Source organism: Anabrus simplex, chromosome 7 (assembly GCF_040414725.1).
Source record: "Anabrus simplex isolate iqAnaSimp1 chromosome 7, ASM4041472v1, whole genome shotgun sequence".
Taxonomy (NCBI): domain Eukaryota; kingdom Metazoa; phylum Arthropoda; class Insecta; order Orthoptera; family Tettigoniidae; genus Anabrus; species Anabrus simplex.
The window spans coordinates 302309675-302326324 of NC_090271.1; the positions used below are offsets into that span (position 1 = coordinate 302309675).

Consider the following 16650-nt stretch of genomic DNA (forward strand, 5'->3'; position numbering starts at 1 on the left):
TAAATTCTCATGTTTGATAGTGCAGCTGTGGAAATTTGGTTTACTTATTAAATAGTTAGCACCATACCTTTTCTTAATATTTTCCCAGTTTGTAATCAATTTTACATCAACGCGTTTGTCAACATTTTCCATAGTCTTACCAAACACACTGTTATTCATGAGCTTGTAGAAATCTTTTTCAAACTCGTTAACCGCATTCGTTCTTAAATTATTGTTCAGATCGATATATGGCTTTAGCCACGGTGACTGATTAAATTCTAGTACGCGATGAATTTTGGATAACTTCAAACCATGCTGCAAACACTGTTTTAAGTTTCGGTAATGAATGATATACTTAGATTTATCACACAAATTAGCAATTAGCATTTTCGTCGTTGATGCGATGTACGGGGACTTCATATTTTCAGGGCAGAACGGTAAGTCATTATGAGAAGTGTGTAACTCTTTAGGATACTGTAAGTCAACTTCGAGGAAATAGCCTTTATCAGCTTCATCGCCTAGGGCGTGCAGCTGTAAAGCATCAATTTCGCACTGCGTTAGCCAGCGGAAACCACTCACCGGTAGATGCTGACTCATTGCCCACCCATACTGATTGTTAGCATCGAGATAAACAATATACTGAGATTCCTGACTAGAATCGAAACTCGGCATGTACTTATTATTTACCATAGAATACCGCCCACTAAACTGACTTACACCGCCTCGAATAGACGATTTTATAAAGTGCACCATATCAATATCGGTTAGCAGTTCCAAATTCACCTGCGTGTATTTTAACATGGCATCCCAACTTAACCCAGGCGCAGTAAAGTACTGACATGGGTCAAGGCTGTAGGTTTTCTTGCAAACACAGCGAAAATTTTCAAAAACATCAGCTAACAAAAGTACATCCGTCTTTAAATATAAGTCGGAGTATTCACCCAGCGTTTGAATGTGGAACTGCTCCCAGATATGTTGTGCATGTAAATAGTCATCATCACTGATATCAGCTGAATTCAGCGAGCTGTAAAAGGATTGTTTCGATGGTAAGGCACGTTCTTCGAGGCGTTCTAAGCAGTCAAGATATTCATAACAAAAAACACCCTTACGCCGAAGTAAATTAAACTGGGCTTCTTCGGGAAAAACGCGTCGAATTTCCGTAAATTGTTCTGGCTGTAAATGACTAGAAAGTTTATCGAGGCTACTCGCTATAAAGCGAAACGAGTCAAGGAATCTCAGTTTTATAGAATGCTCCGCATCTACTTTTACAGACTTTGCAAACGCAATGTACCGCTCTTTATTCTGAGGGATTATATCTACTTTTTCATCTGAAGCTCCAAATTGTGAAATGATGAAATGTGAGTCGTAACCAGATAAGTTATGAAAAATTACAGGAATAAATTTAGGAACTCTGTACTTAAGATTACAGCTATTATGAGCGGCACATCTGTAGAAACCAGTTAAATGATCATAATCAAAGACTTTAAGGTCATTTTCGGAAAATTCCCCGTCACAAATGCCTCATTTTGTAGCACGTTCATGATCATTTAACTGAATTTCGGTGAGTGGCTTCATAGGAATATTACTATTTAGAATACGACCAAGACGAACTGCATCACTTTCAAGTCTTTCTAAAAGTACTTTAGCAGCATCAGGTCCTCGATACAGCTCTAACTTGTTAAGCGTACTATCATAACTACACTTGATGTAATACGCGAAGCTATACGGGACATGCATGTGCGTAGTATTAGTGAAAGAGTTGTCAGGATTAGGTGAGCATGTGTTGCATGGCGTGAGGATGGCTTCAAAGTCTGCATAAATCACGAAAGGTACCCACATCTGCTTGTCATAATTTGTAAATTTTAAAACATTATTGCCTGTAGTAGGTATCTCTGTACGTACATGATTGCAGTCATTCTTGGAATGCTTCGTTAACTGATCTTCAGTTCTAAAATACTGCAAGCATCCATCACATAGCCACTTTTTACACCTATCTTTTGACAACTGACTACCGACAAGTCTACTAAGATTTTTAATCCAGCAAAAGTGGCTATTCTCATTGTTTTCGATATAGAGTAAGTTAACATGAGTACTCTTCTTATGACATGTATAATACAGAGGACCTACTACAGACTTTTTCTCTACACTATACACATTAATGCTAATGTTATTTAGTTCCTCAAAGCGCTTAATATCCTTTAACTGCACAGGAAATTCTATACTATCGAAATTTAGTTGCGTTGAATAGTGTGGATACGATGATGTTCTATTCGCTACATTCGATTTAGCAAAGCCGACATCACCGCCCATGCAAAACATGCTTCGTCATTGTTTTGGATGTTTACAACAGCTTTTCTTTGCTGAATCCATGTCGGCAGCTCGATGTGAGAAGATCCTCGCATAGGATTGTACTTATTGATGTTAACTTCTAGATACATTATTTCAACTAAAGCCCACCCTGATTCCTTTTCCTGAAATTCCTCGCTCTTTGTTGAAATAATGTTCGAGACATCCCTAAGTACATCACCGAAATTAGTTGACTGACTTATGACGAAAGTTTTCGTATTAAATGATTTAATGTCCGTTATTTCGGATTCATCCGTGCTTTTAATGTACAAGGCGATAAGTTCAAAGTTAACTTTAAATAAATTTTGATTGGACAAAGTTTTAGCGAGAAGGTGTTGTACATCCGGTTGAACACAATTTAAAAAGTTTGAAGTGCTCTGAAACTTTTGACTGGCGCGAATTCTACAACTAAAAATCCTGCTTTTAAATGCAGTATTAATTTCCTCGATGTTTGCATTACAGCCACTTCTACTAGCATTATTTTTATGCTCATTACTGCGTAAGTGCCCCTGAAAATGTGAAGAAGGTACATCAGTGTTACAGTGTTCGCAGTAAATAGTTTGAAGTTCATTTTTCCTAGGTTTTTACTACTAGTACTTTCTACAGCTACATCAGTAGCTGCACGCTTTTTCCCTACTACCTGAGGGCAAGTAGATATTTGATGTACCTCTGCTAAGTGAGCCTGGTATTGCTCTACATTAGCGAAGTACAGCCCGCAAACATCACAGAAGCGGATGTTATGCTAGGGTGTTTTGATTTAACATGACGCGTAAGGGCATCTACCCTCGTAAAGGTCGCCTCACATTGCTCGCAGGAGAACGTAGTAGATGCCTTACTATGTTTTATTTTTAAATGACGTGTAAAGGCATCTCGTCTTGTAAAAGTTACATCGCACTGCGAGCAGGGAAACATGTTGACTTCAAGTCCTGAAAAGAGAACAACCATTTATGAATAGTTGTAAATTGAATTTTTAATCACTTAGGATTTAAAGTTAATCCAGTAAATAATGGATATCATTGAATAAATCCAGCCATAATTGCAAATACTGCTCCTATAGATAAAACATAGTGGAAGTGAGCAACGACATAGTATGTGTCGTGTAAAATAATATCAATTGAGGAATTGGCTAATACAACTCCTTGCGGAAGAAAACCAAGTTTTAACTTATAGAAGTCAGACATTGTCGTAAATTTAAAAAGCAAGCGGAGAGACATAAATGTTTTATACCTAACAAAGCAGAAGCACTTTTGTTCTTAAAACTATAGTAACTTATTGTCCTTTCCTCGAGTCGCAATGAAAAAACAAAAATTTAATTAATAACGATCAACCAGCATGAAAGATTGAAGAGAACAACTATTTATGAACGGAGATTAGCCTAAAGTTGCAACGTGCGGAAGAAACCAAGTTTCAACCTATAGAGGTCAGACATTGTTGTAAGTTTTTAAAAGCAAACAGAAAGAGATAAATGTTCTATACCTAACAAAGTCGAAGCACTCTTGTTGTTAAAAATATAGTAACTCAATATCCTTTCTTCGAGTCGCAAAGAAAAAAACGAAAATTTAATTACTAACGATTAACCAGCATGTAGGATTAAAGAGAACAACTATTCATCAATAGAGATTAGACTAAATTTGCGATGCTCGGAAGAAACCAAGTTTCAACGTATGGAGGTCGGACATTGCTGAAAGTTTGAAATTATAAGATTAACCTCTTCTACAGCATGCTGATTGAAGAGAATAACTATTTATCATTAGACTAAAGTTACGATGTTCGGAAGAAACCAAGTTTCAGCGTATGGAGGTCGGACATAGCTGTGAGTTTGAAATTATAAGATTAACCTCGTCTATAGCATGAGGATTGAAGAGAATAACTATTTATCATTAGATTAAAGTTACGATTTTCGGAAGAAACCAAGTTTCAACCTATGGAGGTCGGACATAGCTGTGAGTTTGAAATTATCAGATTAACCTCTTCTACAGCATGTGGATTGAAGAGAATAACTATTTATCAATAGACTAAAGTTGCTATGTTCGGAAGAAACCAAGTTTCAACCTATTGAGGTCAGACATTGCTGAAAGTTTGAAATTATAAGATTAACCTCTTCTACAGCATGCTGATTGAAGAGAATAACTATTTATCATTAGACTAAAGTTACGATGTTCGGAAGAAACCAAGTTTCAACCTATTGAGGTTGGACATTGCTGTAAGTTTTTAAAAGCAAACAGAAAGAGATAAATGTTCTATACCTAACAAAGTCGAAGCACTCTTGTTGTTAAAAAAATAGTAACTCAATATCCTTTCCTCGAGTCGCAAAGAAAAAAAACGAAAATTTAATTACTAACGATTAACCAGCATGTAGGATTAAAGAGAACAACTATTCATCAATAGAGATTAGACTAAATTCGCGATGCTCGGAAGAAACCAAGTTTCAACGTATGGAGGTCGGACATTGGTGAAAGTTTGAAATTATAAGATTAACCTCTTCTACAGCATGCTGATTGAAGAGAATAGCTATTTATCATTAGACTAAAGTTACGATGTTCGGAAGAAACCAAGTTTCAACGTATGGAGGTCGGACATAGCTGTGAGTTTGAAATTATAAGATTAACCTCTTCTACAGCATGCTGATTGAAGAGAATAACTATTTATCATTAGACTAAAGTTACGATGTTCGGAAGAAACCAAGTTTCAACGTATGGAGGTCGGACATAGCTGTAAGTTTGAAATTATAAGATTAACCTCGTCTATAGCATGAGGATTGAAGAGAATAACTATTTATCATTAGACTAAAGTCACGATATTCGGAAGAAACCAAATTTCCACCTATAGAGGTCGGACATTGCTGAAAGTTTGAAATTATCAGATTAACCTCTTCTACAGCATGTGGATTGAAGAGAGTAACTATTTATCAATAGACTAAAGTTGCTATGTTCGGAAGAAACCAAGTTTCAACCTATTGAGGTTGGACATTGCTTAAAGTTTGAAATTATAAGATTAACCTCTTCTACAGCATGCTGATTGAAGAGAATAACTATTTATCATTAGACTGAAGTTACGATGTTCGGAAGAAACCAAGTTTCAACCTATTGAGGTTGGACATTGCTGAAAGTTTGAAATTATAAGATTAACCTCTTCTACAGCATGCTGATTGAAGAGAATAACTATTTATCATTAGACTAAAGTTACGATGTTCGGAAGAAACCAAGTTTCAACGTATGGAGGTCGGACATAGCTGTAAGTTTGAAATTATAAGATTAACCTCGTCTATAGCATGAGGATTGAAGAGAATAACTATTTATCATTAGACTAAAGTTACGATGTTCGGAAGAAACCAAGTTTCAACCTATGGACGTCGGACATAGCTGTGAGTTTGAAATTATCAGATTAACCTCTTCTACAGCATGTGGATTGAAGAGAATAACTATTTTTCAATAGACTAAAGTTGCTATGTTCGGAAGAAACCAAGTTTCAACCTATTGAGGTCAGACATTGCTGAAAGTTTGAAATTATAAGATTAACCTCTTCTACGGCATGCTGATTGAAGAGAATAACTATTTATCATTAGACTGAAGTTACGATGTTCGGAAGAAACCAAGTTTCAACCTATTGAGGTTGGACATTGCTGAAAGTTTGAAATTATAAGATTAACCTCTTCTACAGCATGCTGATTGAAGAGAATAACTATTTATCATTAGACTGAAGTTACGATGTTCGGAAGAAACCAAGTTTCAACGTATGGAGGTCGGACATAGCTGTAAGTTTGAAATTATAAGATTAACCTCGTCTATAGCATGAGGATTGAAGAGAATAACTATTTATCATTAGACTAAAGTCACGATATTCGGAAGAAACCAAATTTCCACCTATAGAGGTCGGACATTGCTGAAAGTTTGAAATTATCAGATTAACCTCTTCTACAGCATGTGGATTGAAGAGAGTAACTATTTATCAATAGACTAAAGTTGCTATGTTCGGAAGAAACCAAGTTTCAACCTATTGAGGTTGGACATTGCTTAAAGTTTGAAATTATAAGATTAACCTCTTCTACAGCATGCTGATTGAAGAGAATAACTGTTTATCATTAGACTAAAGTTACGATGTTCGAAAGAAACCAAGTTTCAACCTATTGAGGTTGGACATGGCTGAAAGTTTGAAATTATAAGATTAACCTCTTCTACAGCATGCTGATTGAAGAGAATAACTATTTATCATTAGACTAAAGTTACGATGTTCGGAAGAAACCAAGTTTCAACCTATAGAGGGCGGACATGGCTGTGAGTTTGAAATTATAAGATTAACCTCTTCTATAGCATGAGGATTGAAGAGAATAACTATTTATCATTAGAACAAAATTACGATGTTCGGAAGAAACCAAGTTTCAACCTGTAGAGGTCAGACATACCTTAAAATCTTCGCGCTGCAAACTGTTACTCGGATGAATAAAATGCGTGCGTTCAAGCCTGAAACTCGAATGATAATATTCTGGTCGTACCTAAAAAAGAAGAAACATATATGAATGTAGTGTAGGGTACGTCAGCTAGCCTAGCTATCTTTACAACTCAAAGTTCGAAACATACCTAAAAATGCACGTGCTGCAAACTGTTACTCGGATGAATAAAATGCGTACTTTCAAGCCTGTAACTCGAATGATAATATTCTGGTCGTACCTAAAAAGAAGAAACATATATGAATGTAGTGTAGGGTACGTCAGCTAGCCTAGCTATCTTTACAACTCAAAGTTCGAAACATACCTTAAAAATGCACGTGCTGCAGACTGTTACTCGGATGAATAAAATGCGTACTTTCAAGCCTGTAACTCGAATGATAATATTCTGGTCGTACCTAAAAAGAAGAAACATATATGAATGTAGTGTAGGGTACGTCAGCTAGCCTAGCTATCTTTACAACTCAAAGTTCGAAACATACCTAAAAATGCACGTGCTGCAGACTGTTACTCGGATGAATAAAATGCGTACTTTCAAGCCTGTAACTCGAATGATAATATTCTGGTCGTACCTAAAAAGAAGAAACATATATGAATGTAGTGTAGGGTACGTCAGCTAGCCTAGCTATCTTTACAACTCAAAGTTCGAAACATACCTTAAAAATGCACGTGCTGCAGACTGTTACTCGGATGAATAAAATGCGTACTTTCAAGCCTGTAACTCGAATGGTAATATTCTGGTCGTACCTAAAAAGAAGAAACATATATGAATGTAGTGTAGGGTACGTCAGCTAGCCTAGCTATCATTACAACTCAAAGTTCGAAACATACCTAAAAAAATGCACGTGCTGCAGACTGTTACTCGGATGAATAAAGTGCGTACTTTCAAGCCTGTAACTCGAATGATAATATTCTGGTCGTACCTAAAAAGAAGAAACATATATGAATGTAGTGTAGGGTACGTCAGCTAGCCTAGCTATCTTTACAACTCAAAGTTCGAAACATACCTTAAAATGCACGTGCTGCAGACTGTTACTCGGTTGAATAAAATGCGTACTTTCAAGCCTGTAACTCGAATGATAATATTCTGGTCGTACCTAAAAAAGAAGAAACATATATGAATGTAGTGTAGGGTACGTCAGCTAGCCTAGCTATCTTTACAACTCAAAGTTAGAAACATACCTTAAAAATGCACGTGCTGCAGAATATTACTCGGATGAATAAAATGCGTGCGTTCAAGCCTGTAACTCGAATGATAATATTCTAGTTGTACCTAAAAAGAAAAGAACAAACATATGAATGTAGATGTTTATTACCTAGCGTAGAAGTTGCTTTGCAAACAGTAACTAACAGTTCAGGCTTACCTTAAGTTGAAGGCTGAAGAATAATATTCACAGCGGACAGTACTTAGACGGGAGATGTGCACGTAATAAACACATACAAAGAACTGTGAGCGCTTCACGCAGACTGCAGCGAGTAAATATGCTCCTTGTTACCAAGCGGATATCATGAATTGCAGACGTTTGCAGTACAGTTGGAACGAAATTTTCATGCAACAAGAGCTCTCCTGAGGGTCTTACGCTGAGTTCTGCAGGTTGACGTATTTAAGCCGGGATCGAACCTGCTGTTGATACCGAGGTGTCAGAATTTAAGAGTTCTGCAGTGGATCGAGCCTTGGAAAGTTAGCACGTGATTGCAATGTTTGAGGAAAAAACTAAGTTTCAACATATAGAGGTCAGACATGGTTGTAAGTTTGAAATTACAAGATTAACCTCTGCCATGTCTACACCTTCTAATCCTAGAGTACTAAAAAACCAAAGCGCGAGTCAGCTAGCCTAGAGTTGCGGTGTTTAGAAGAAACCAAGTTATAACCTATAGAGTATGGACATAGATGTGAGTTTCCTCTCCACCAGCATGCGGATTGAAGAGAACAACTATTCATCAATAGAAATTAGCTAAATGTTACGATGTTCGGAAGAAACCCAGTTTCAACCTATAGAAGTCGGACATGGTTGTAAGTTTGATATTACAAGATTAACCTCTACCATGTCTACATCTTCTAATCCTAGAGTGCTAAAAACCAAAGCGCGAGTCAGCTAGCCTAGAGTTGCGATGTTTAGAAGAAACCAAGTTTTAACCTTTAGAGGACGGACATAGTTGTGAGTTTCCTCTCCTACAGCATGCGGATTGAAGAGAACAACTATTCATCAATAGAAATTAGCTAAATGTTACGATGTTTGGAAGAAACCCAGTTTCAACCTATAGAAGTCGGACATGGTTGTAAGTTTGAAATTATAAGATTAACCTCTACCATGTCTACACCTTCTAATCCTAGAGTGCTAAAAAACCAAAGCGCGAGTCAGCTAGCCTAGAGTTGTGATGTTTAGAAGAAACCAAGTTTTAACCTATAGAGGACGGACATAGATGTGAGTTTCCTCTCCTACAGCATGCGGATTGAAGAGAACAACTATTCATCAATAGAAATTAGCTAAATGTTACGATGTTCGGAAGAAAAACAGTTTCAACCTATAGAAGTCGGACATGGTTGTAAGTTTGAAATTATAAGATTAACCTCTACCATGTCTACACCTTCTAATCCTAGAGTGCTAACAAACCAAAGCGCGAGTCAGCTAGCCTAGAGTTGTGATGTTTAGAAGAAACCAAGTTTTAACCTATAGAGGACGGACATAGGTGTGAGTTTCCTCTCCTACAGCATGCGGATTGAAGAGAACAACTATTCATCAATAGAAATTAGCTAAATGTTACGATGTTCGGAAGAAACCCAGTTTCAACCTATAGAAGTCGGACATGGTTGTAAGTTTGAAATTATAAGATTGACCTCTTCTATAGCATGAGGATTGAAGAGAACAACTATTTATCAATAGACTAAAGTTGCAATGTTCGGAAGAAACCAAGTTTCAACCTACTGAGGTCGGACATTGTCGTGAGTTTTACTAAGCTAAGTCTAAGTCCACAGTACCCCCTACCTGTTCGCAACAACACGAAACGCTGAGGTACCGAAATATACAAGTTCTACAAGCAGGCGTATTTGTACTATGATTAAACGGGAAGGTTTGAGCTCAGCTCGAGAAGCTGCTAATAATTTTAATGCGAACTGTACGCGTGCAGCGGACTTCGTACTCTGCTGAGGCAAACGCATTCCAGGTAGGAGCTGGCTAGCCGGATGCAGCTTGCGCGCGCGTGTGTGTAGGCATGCTTCAAAAACACATCCCAGATATTTTTTCTCGTTCTAGAGTCTGCTTATTCTAAATCCAGTGCTAGTACATAGCTACTCGTAAGGCATAACACCTGAAATGCACTAGGAAGCAGCTAGCCGCTGCTCTCCTCCTGTTTTACATGAGATTTTTAATTGTAAGAACCTATTTTACGGCCAGATGCCCTTCCTGACGCAAGAATCTGTTTTACGGCCGGTTGCCCTTCCTGACGCTGAAAGACCAGGATTTAGCCAGTTACCCTTCCTGATGTAACAAGACTAGGATTTATTTTTTTAGACTGCACTTGGCTAGAAATAGCCACACGAAATTATTATATAGAAAGAGAATTACCGGCTCCTACAGTTTGGTTTAGTGTGCTTGCCTCTCACCCGGCAGTCTCGGGTTCGATTCTCTTGGGATTAAAAATATGTTTTACAGCCGAGTACCCCCTCCTGACGCAAGAGTTTAAATCGCAAGAATCTGTTTCACGGCCGGTTGCCCTTCCTGACGCTGAAAGACCAGGATTTAGCCAGTTACCCTTCGTGATGTAACAAGACTAGGATTTATTTTTAGACTGCACTTGGCTAGAAATACCCACACGAAATTATTATATAGAAAGAGAATTGCCGACTCCTACGGTTTGGTTTAGTGTGCTTGCCTCTCACCCGGCAGTCTCGGGTTCGATTCTCTTAGTACGAAGGTGCACCCCAAACACATCATTCAATGTTCTGATCATATGTTGTAACCAGTAGAGTGTTCGATTATATTCTTAATCACTTATTTTGTAATATAATCTTCAAGTATTCGATAAAGCTATACCTTAACAGAGCAGGGAAAAGGAGGTTATAACAATCGCTATCTTACGCAAGCCGTTCAGAACTGTAGTCTTGTTTTCTTTTAGAACAAAGGTATTCCTTGGCATGTTCTTTTTAAATTGTCCGCTACTACGGTCAAGAGTGCAGCACGGTGCTCTCAGATGGCGGATGTGGAATTTGCCACCACCACATGTCAAAGAATAAAGATGCCAACACGATGCTCTCTTGGCAGCTTTTCAAATTGTCCGCCACCACAGAGTGCAGCGCGGCGCTCTGTAGATTAAAGATGGCGAATGTAGAATTTGTCACCACCACATAGAGTGAGTCACTGCACTCTCTTGATTAAAGATGGTGGATGACAGCTGCCAGAAGAAAGCACGTGAGTTTGTAAAGCACTTGGAATTTACCGCCACCACAAAGAGGGCAGCACGGTGCTCTCTGGATTAAAGATGGCTGCTGTCAAGTGGAATTGCCTGCCACCAGAGGGCAGCACTGTTCTCTCTGGATTAAAGATGGCTGCTTGTCAAAGAAGAATTTTTCAAATTATCCGCCACCACAAAGAGGGCAGCACGGTGCTCTCTTGATTAAAGATGGCGGATGACAGCTGTCAAAAAGCACGTGGATTTGTTTACCTATTCAAATCTCGCGCTAGTGAGGTTAAGTTGGTAGCATTAAGGTTTAGGCCCATCAAGATGGCAGCACCGAGGTTAGCGATGCGTTGTTGTCTGTCAAAAAGCACGTGGCTGTCAAAAAGCACGTGGCTTTGTTTACAAATTCAAATCTCGCGCTAGTTAGGTTAAGTTGGTACCACTGAGGTTTAGGCCCGTCAAGATGGCAGCACTGAGGTTAGCGATGCGTTGTTGTCTGTCAAAAAGCACGTGGCTGTCAAAAAATGCACGTGGCTTTGTTTACCAATTCAAATTTCGCGCTAGTTAGGTTAAGTTGGCAGCACTGGAAGAGGCCTCTGGCTGTGGTGTTGGTGGTGGAGGAGGCCTCTGGGAGCCGGTGGTGGTGGTGGCGGCAGAACCCGCCTATTATACTACTGTCATTCATGAAATATTCTCGAAAGGTTTCCCTGACTCTTGTAGCCTCAAAACTCCCATGAACCCCAACATGTGGTAGCGCAGTAAACAATGATTGCTCAGAACGTATTCTGTTGTCTTCGTAATCGTTTACTACTGGCAGGTCACTGAGTAAATAGTTGTGTAATACACAGACTGCCAACACTACTTTTTCAGCATTTTCTGGGTGCATATGGAGTCTTCCATAGAGTACCCTATGTCTCTGGACAGCAATGCCAAAGGCATTCTCCACTACTCGTCGTGTTCTCGACTGCCGGAAATTATAATTCGCCTGCCTTTCATCACTGCGAGCTGTGGATCCGGGGTACGGACGCATCAGATACGTTTTCAGTGGGAAAGCTTCATCACCAAGTATTACATAAGGCACAACAGGTTCATTACAATTTGGCAATGGTTTAGGACCTGGTATATTTAACGTTTTGTTTTCCAAAGATCTTCCTAAAACTGATCTTGAGAATAGTCCTCCGTCACTGGACTTGCCATAACCTCCTACATCAACAGCAATGAATCTGTATTTGGCATCCACTAATGCCAAAAGAACGATAGAGAAAGTATGTTTATAGTTATAAAAGAGAGACCCGCTGCTTGGGGGCGCTTGAATAACAACGTGTTTTCCGTCTAAAGCTCCTATACAGTTCGGAAAACGCCACAGATCATAGAATTCTTCAGATATTTTCTTCCACATTTCCTCAGTAGGTTGGGGCATTTCTTGTGGAGACAAAATGTCCCAAATAGCCTCACATGTGGAGACTATTATAGAGTGAACAGCTGTCGGGGAAATTCTGTAACTGAAACTCATGGAGATCTGCGAATTTCCAGATGCGAGATACCTGGAAAATTTGTAAAAATTAATATTAATATCTACTCAGTGTACATTTCAATGTTAATTAACTGCATATATGTGCGTATAATGCTAGTGGACATGCAAGTGCCAAATTTACACCAAACGTACACTGATGTACGATCAAAATACTTCAGTACCTATGAATATTATTTACCGTAATGTTAATGCTAGTCTCTCTTCTGCACTAATGGATTTCCTCCATTTTGAATTCTTTTTCGTGAGATGTGGTTTCAGTTGTTGTAGCAAATTGTCAAACTTGGAGTAACTCATTCGAAAATATTTTACGAATTTTTCTTGGTCATTTCGTAGCCGACCGAAAATTGTGTGAAACTCTCCTTCTTCTTCTCTCGTTGTAAACAATTTATGAACCCAGTATCGTTTCTTATTTTTCTTCTTCTTTAGTTTTAAAACAATGTACGCTGCACAGGCGATAACTACGTCTTCTTCGTTCGGATCCATGTCTCCAACCTGTGAGCACAGATGCAATGAACAAGGACCACATGACCACAACACAGTCGTAGCACAGTCCTACATGTGAAAAGACACAGTAGGCGACACCGCCGTAGCACGGTCGAAGCACAGCCGAAGCACAGTCCTACATGTCAAAACAGGCCTTAAAAGGCACACGATGTTATAAAATATTAAAAAACGATAATAAAAGTACACCGACGATGATAAGACACTTAATAATTCAAAAATCTTCGTCCTTCGCCGAATGACACCATTCCAAATGAGGGGGAGACACCACATAAAACGGCGTCGACATATGCAGGGAAAATATTCTTAATAGGCTCCGTTTTGTTTTTCATGATAAGCACAGCGGACGGCCGCTCGCATTAGACTGGTGAAAGGCTCAGAATGTACGCCTGGACAGAGTCTACAAAGTTACTCTACTGCGGTATACAGTTTATACCGATTCTACATGCGTAAGAATTACGTTATGAAACCATCAATTTATTCATTGATTGGCAGTTAGTCCGCCTCTGTGGTGTAGTGGTTAGTGTGATTAGCTGCCACTCCCGGAGGCCCGGGTTTGATTCCCGGCTTTGCCATGACTTTTAAAAAGTGGTACGAGGGCTGTAACGGGGTCCACGGAACCTCTGGAGGTCAAGTGAGTAGAGGTGGGTTCGATTCCCACCTCAGTCATCCTCGAAGTGGTTTTCCGTGGTTTCCCTCCTCTCCTCCAGTCTACTGCCGGGATGGACCTAACTTACGGGCATGGCCGCTTCCTTCCCTCTTCCTTGTCTATCCCTTCCAATCTTCCCCTCCTCCCGCAGGGCCCCTGTTCAGCATAGCAGGAGAGGCTGCCTGGGCAAGGTACTCGTCATCCTCCACAGTTGTATCCCCCGACCCAGAGTCTGAAGCTCCAGGACACTGCCCTTGATGTGTTATCCCTCGCTGAGTCCGCGGAAAAACCGACCCTGGAGGGTAAACAGATTAAGACGAAGAAGAAGAAGAGGAAGAAGAAGATGGCCAATTAAAGAAAACGATGCCGAAAACTGAAAAAGTAATTAGTGGGTCGTAAAGCCAATAACGAACAATGGAGTTCTTTACTTCTATTCTCATGGCCCTAAACAGGAAATAAACACCCCTTACATCCTCGCTTTAAAGCACTGGCATATCGGGCTGAAAAAACATTAGGGCCAAGAAAGAATAATTATTTTATTGGCTTTACAACCCACTAACAACTACGGTTTTCGGAGACGCCAAGGTGTCGAAGTTAGTCTCGCAGGAGTTATTTTGCGTGCCATTAAATCTACCGACACGAGGCTGACGTACTTGAGCTAGTGATGGGCAAACAATACCCATGTTCGAGCGGGATCGAGCCCATAAATGTAGATGAAAGTATAATTTATATATTTTATTATCTGGAAAGGTGTGCTAAGAGGAAAGAAAAGTTCAGAGAATTTCGGACTTTACACAACACAGAGATCAGGAAAATTCTGAAGTATTTGCCTACTCGCTGGTTATCACTAAGAAGGTATTTACATAGGATTTTGCTTCAGTGGGACCCTTTGGTTACATTATTCAGGAGCGAAATTGTGAGTAAGGATTCTCAGATGGGAACTTTGAAGAATTACAAAATTCCTAAGCACAGTTTAAGTGCAGATGTGTCTTGTTTGTCTGAAAACGTTAAGGATTGTCATAACATTTCACCTCACTCCTGAGTTAAAAGGAAAAGACAGTCATCAGTTTCACTAAAAAAATGAAACTACTTATGACACTAAGAGCCATGTATTGTTACGTGAAGAACGACTTTTCATGTTCCTTTCATCAAATTTATTAAATCCTTTTGCCTTATTCTCTCAAGTTTTATGGATATCTTTGAGAATCCAAACGTAGCTCTCCAGTCCAGTATGCCGCACATCCACTTATTGGGTCAGTTTTGGAGGAACTATTGAAGAATGTGATAGCAAGTTTTGTGAAACCAGACGTTATTAAACGATCTTCCTCTCTCCTTGATGTAGATTATCATACTCCAGCAAATTTAAACGATGATTGTGATCTGATGATAGGGAACTCTGCGTTTGTTTTACAGAACACCTTGAAGTCTGAGGAAAAGTGCATATTCTTTAAGTCTGTTAGAAAGTGTTTCTCTTCATCGTGTGACTACATGGTACACTAATTTCCATTCAAAGATGAAGTTTTAACTAATGCAGAAGTTACAAATATTTCTGGTATAATATATAAGGCATCATTTTCTAGCCTTAGATTTTTTATAAACAAGTGTCCGAACATTTGACTAGTGAAACGGAACATTTGGAAAAAGAAACTGATATTCTGCACTCCTAGTTCTGTGACTTTCAGCTCGAAGAAACAGACCTGGCAAAAGGAAGAATTGATGTTCAATGGGCATTGGTAGGTCAGATGAAATCAGCTGATGGTGTACTTAAATATGACAGACTCTCTAAGGTGATGCTTGCTATTTTATCGTGTCGTAATACGTCGCGATTTGCTGTGAAATTTCCCCTGATTTTCACTTTTGAAAATTGGCATGTCTGTATATTGAACCACCGGAATCCAATGTATTATCCAATGAAGATTCAGATGGGAAAGATGAAGGGGGCTCGCAGATAACCTTACGGGACACCAACTCCGAGCACAAGCTGAAGTAGTGCTGAAGCAGCAAATTCTCTACAGCAGTAAAGAATCCATGTCTGATCACGATCCACGGCCCACAAAGAGAGCAAAATCAGCATCTCGTCTACCAGCCACCTGGATGCCCGATGACCTAGTTCCCACAACAGTTCACTTCCCTAGTGCGAATTTTTCCATTTTTCGAAATATGATGGCGACCAAAATATTTGAGTCGTTTTTTGATGAAATTATGAATTTCTTCTGCTCTGAGGAGCAAGTATGCCCTTTTTAGAAATGAAGATCCCAAAGTAACCCCCAAAGAAATGGAAATATTCGTTGCCATTTCACTTCTAAGCGGCTATGTGCGAGTGCCTGGGAAAAGACGATACTGGGAGAATGAAGCCGACGTTAACCATGACATGATCAGCAGTGCCATGCGCCGAGATCGCTTTCTTCAAATCATGATATTCATTCATTGTGCCAATAATAACACTATGGTTACAGATGACAAATTGTGGAAATTAAGACCTTTCATAAATGTCGTAGAGAAAAACTGTCATCAGTATTTTACGGCGGAACAGGCCTACGACGAGTGCATACCATAATGCAGAAAACACAGGTGTAAGCAATTCATAAGGGGAAAGCCAATCAGATTTGGCTACAAAGTGTGCTGAGCTAATGTTATTTTTCAGAAATCCTAAAGAGATGTCGCAAATGAACCTATAAACACCATTTGTTCTTTTATTGCAAAGGTATTTGTAAGTGTTATTTAGTGTCTTTTCAAGTTTATCAAGGGAAAAATTCCTTTGCCAATACACAGTATGACACCAAATTCAGTAAAGCTGCA

The 16650-nt window shown here is 39.2% G+C and overlaps 1 protein-coding gene across 1 annotated transcript; it reads right to left on the reverse strand.

The window, feature by feature from the left end:
* Positions 1-3209: 3209 nt before the first annotated feature.
* Positions 3210-13184, reverse strand: LOC136877822 (uncharacterized). Its single transcript, XM_068228755.1, has 3 exons — positions 12880-13184; positions 12075-12711; positions 3210-3251 (listed from the first exon to the last, which is right to left on the reverse strand). The coding sequence occupies exons 1-3, from the start codon at positions 13182-13184 to the stop codon at positions 3210-3212; spliced, it is 984 nt and encodes a 327-aa protein (XP_068084856.1).
* Positions 13185-16650: the final 3466 nt, after the last annotated feature.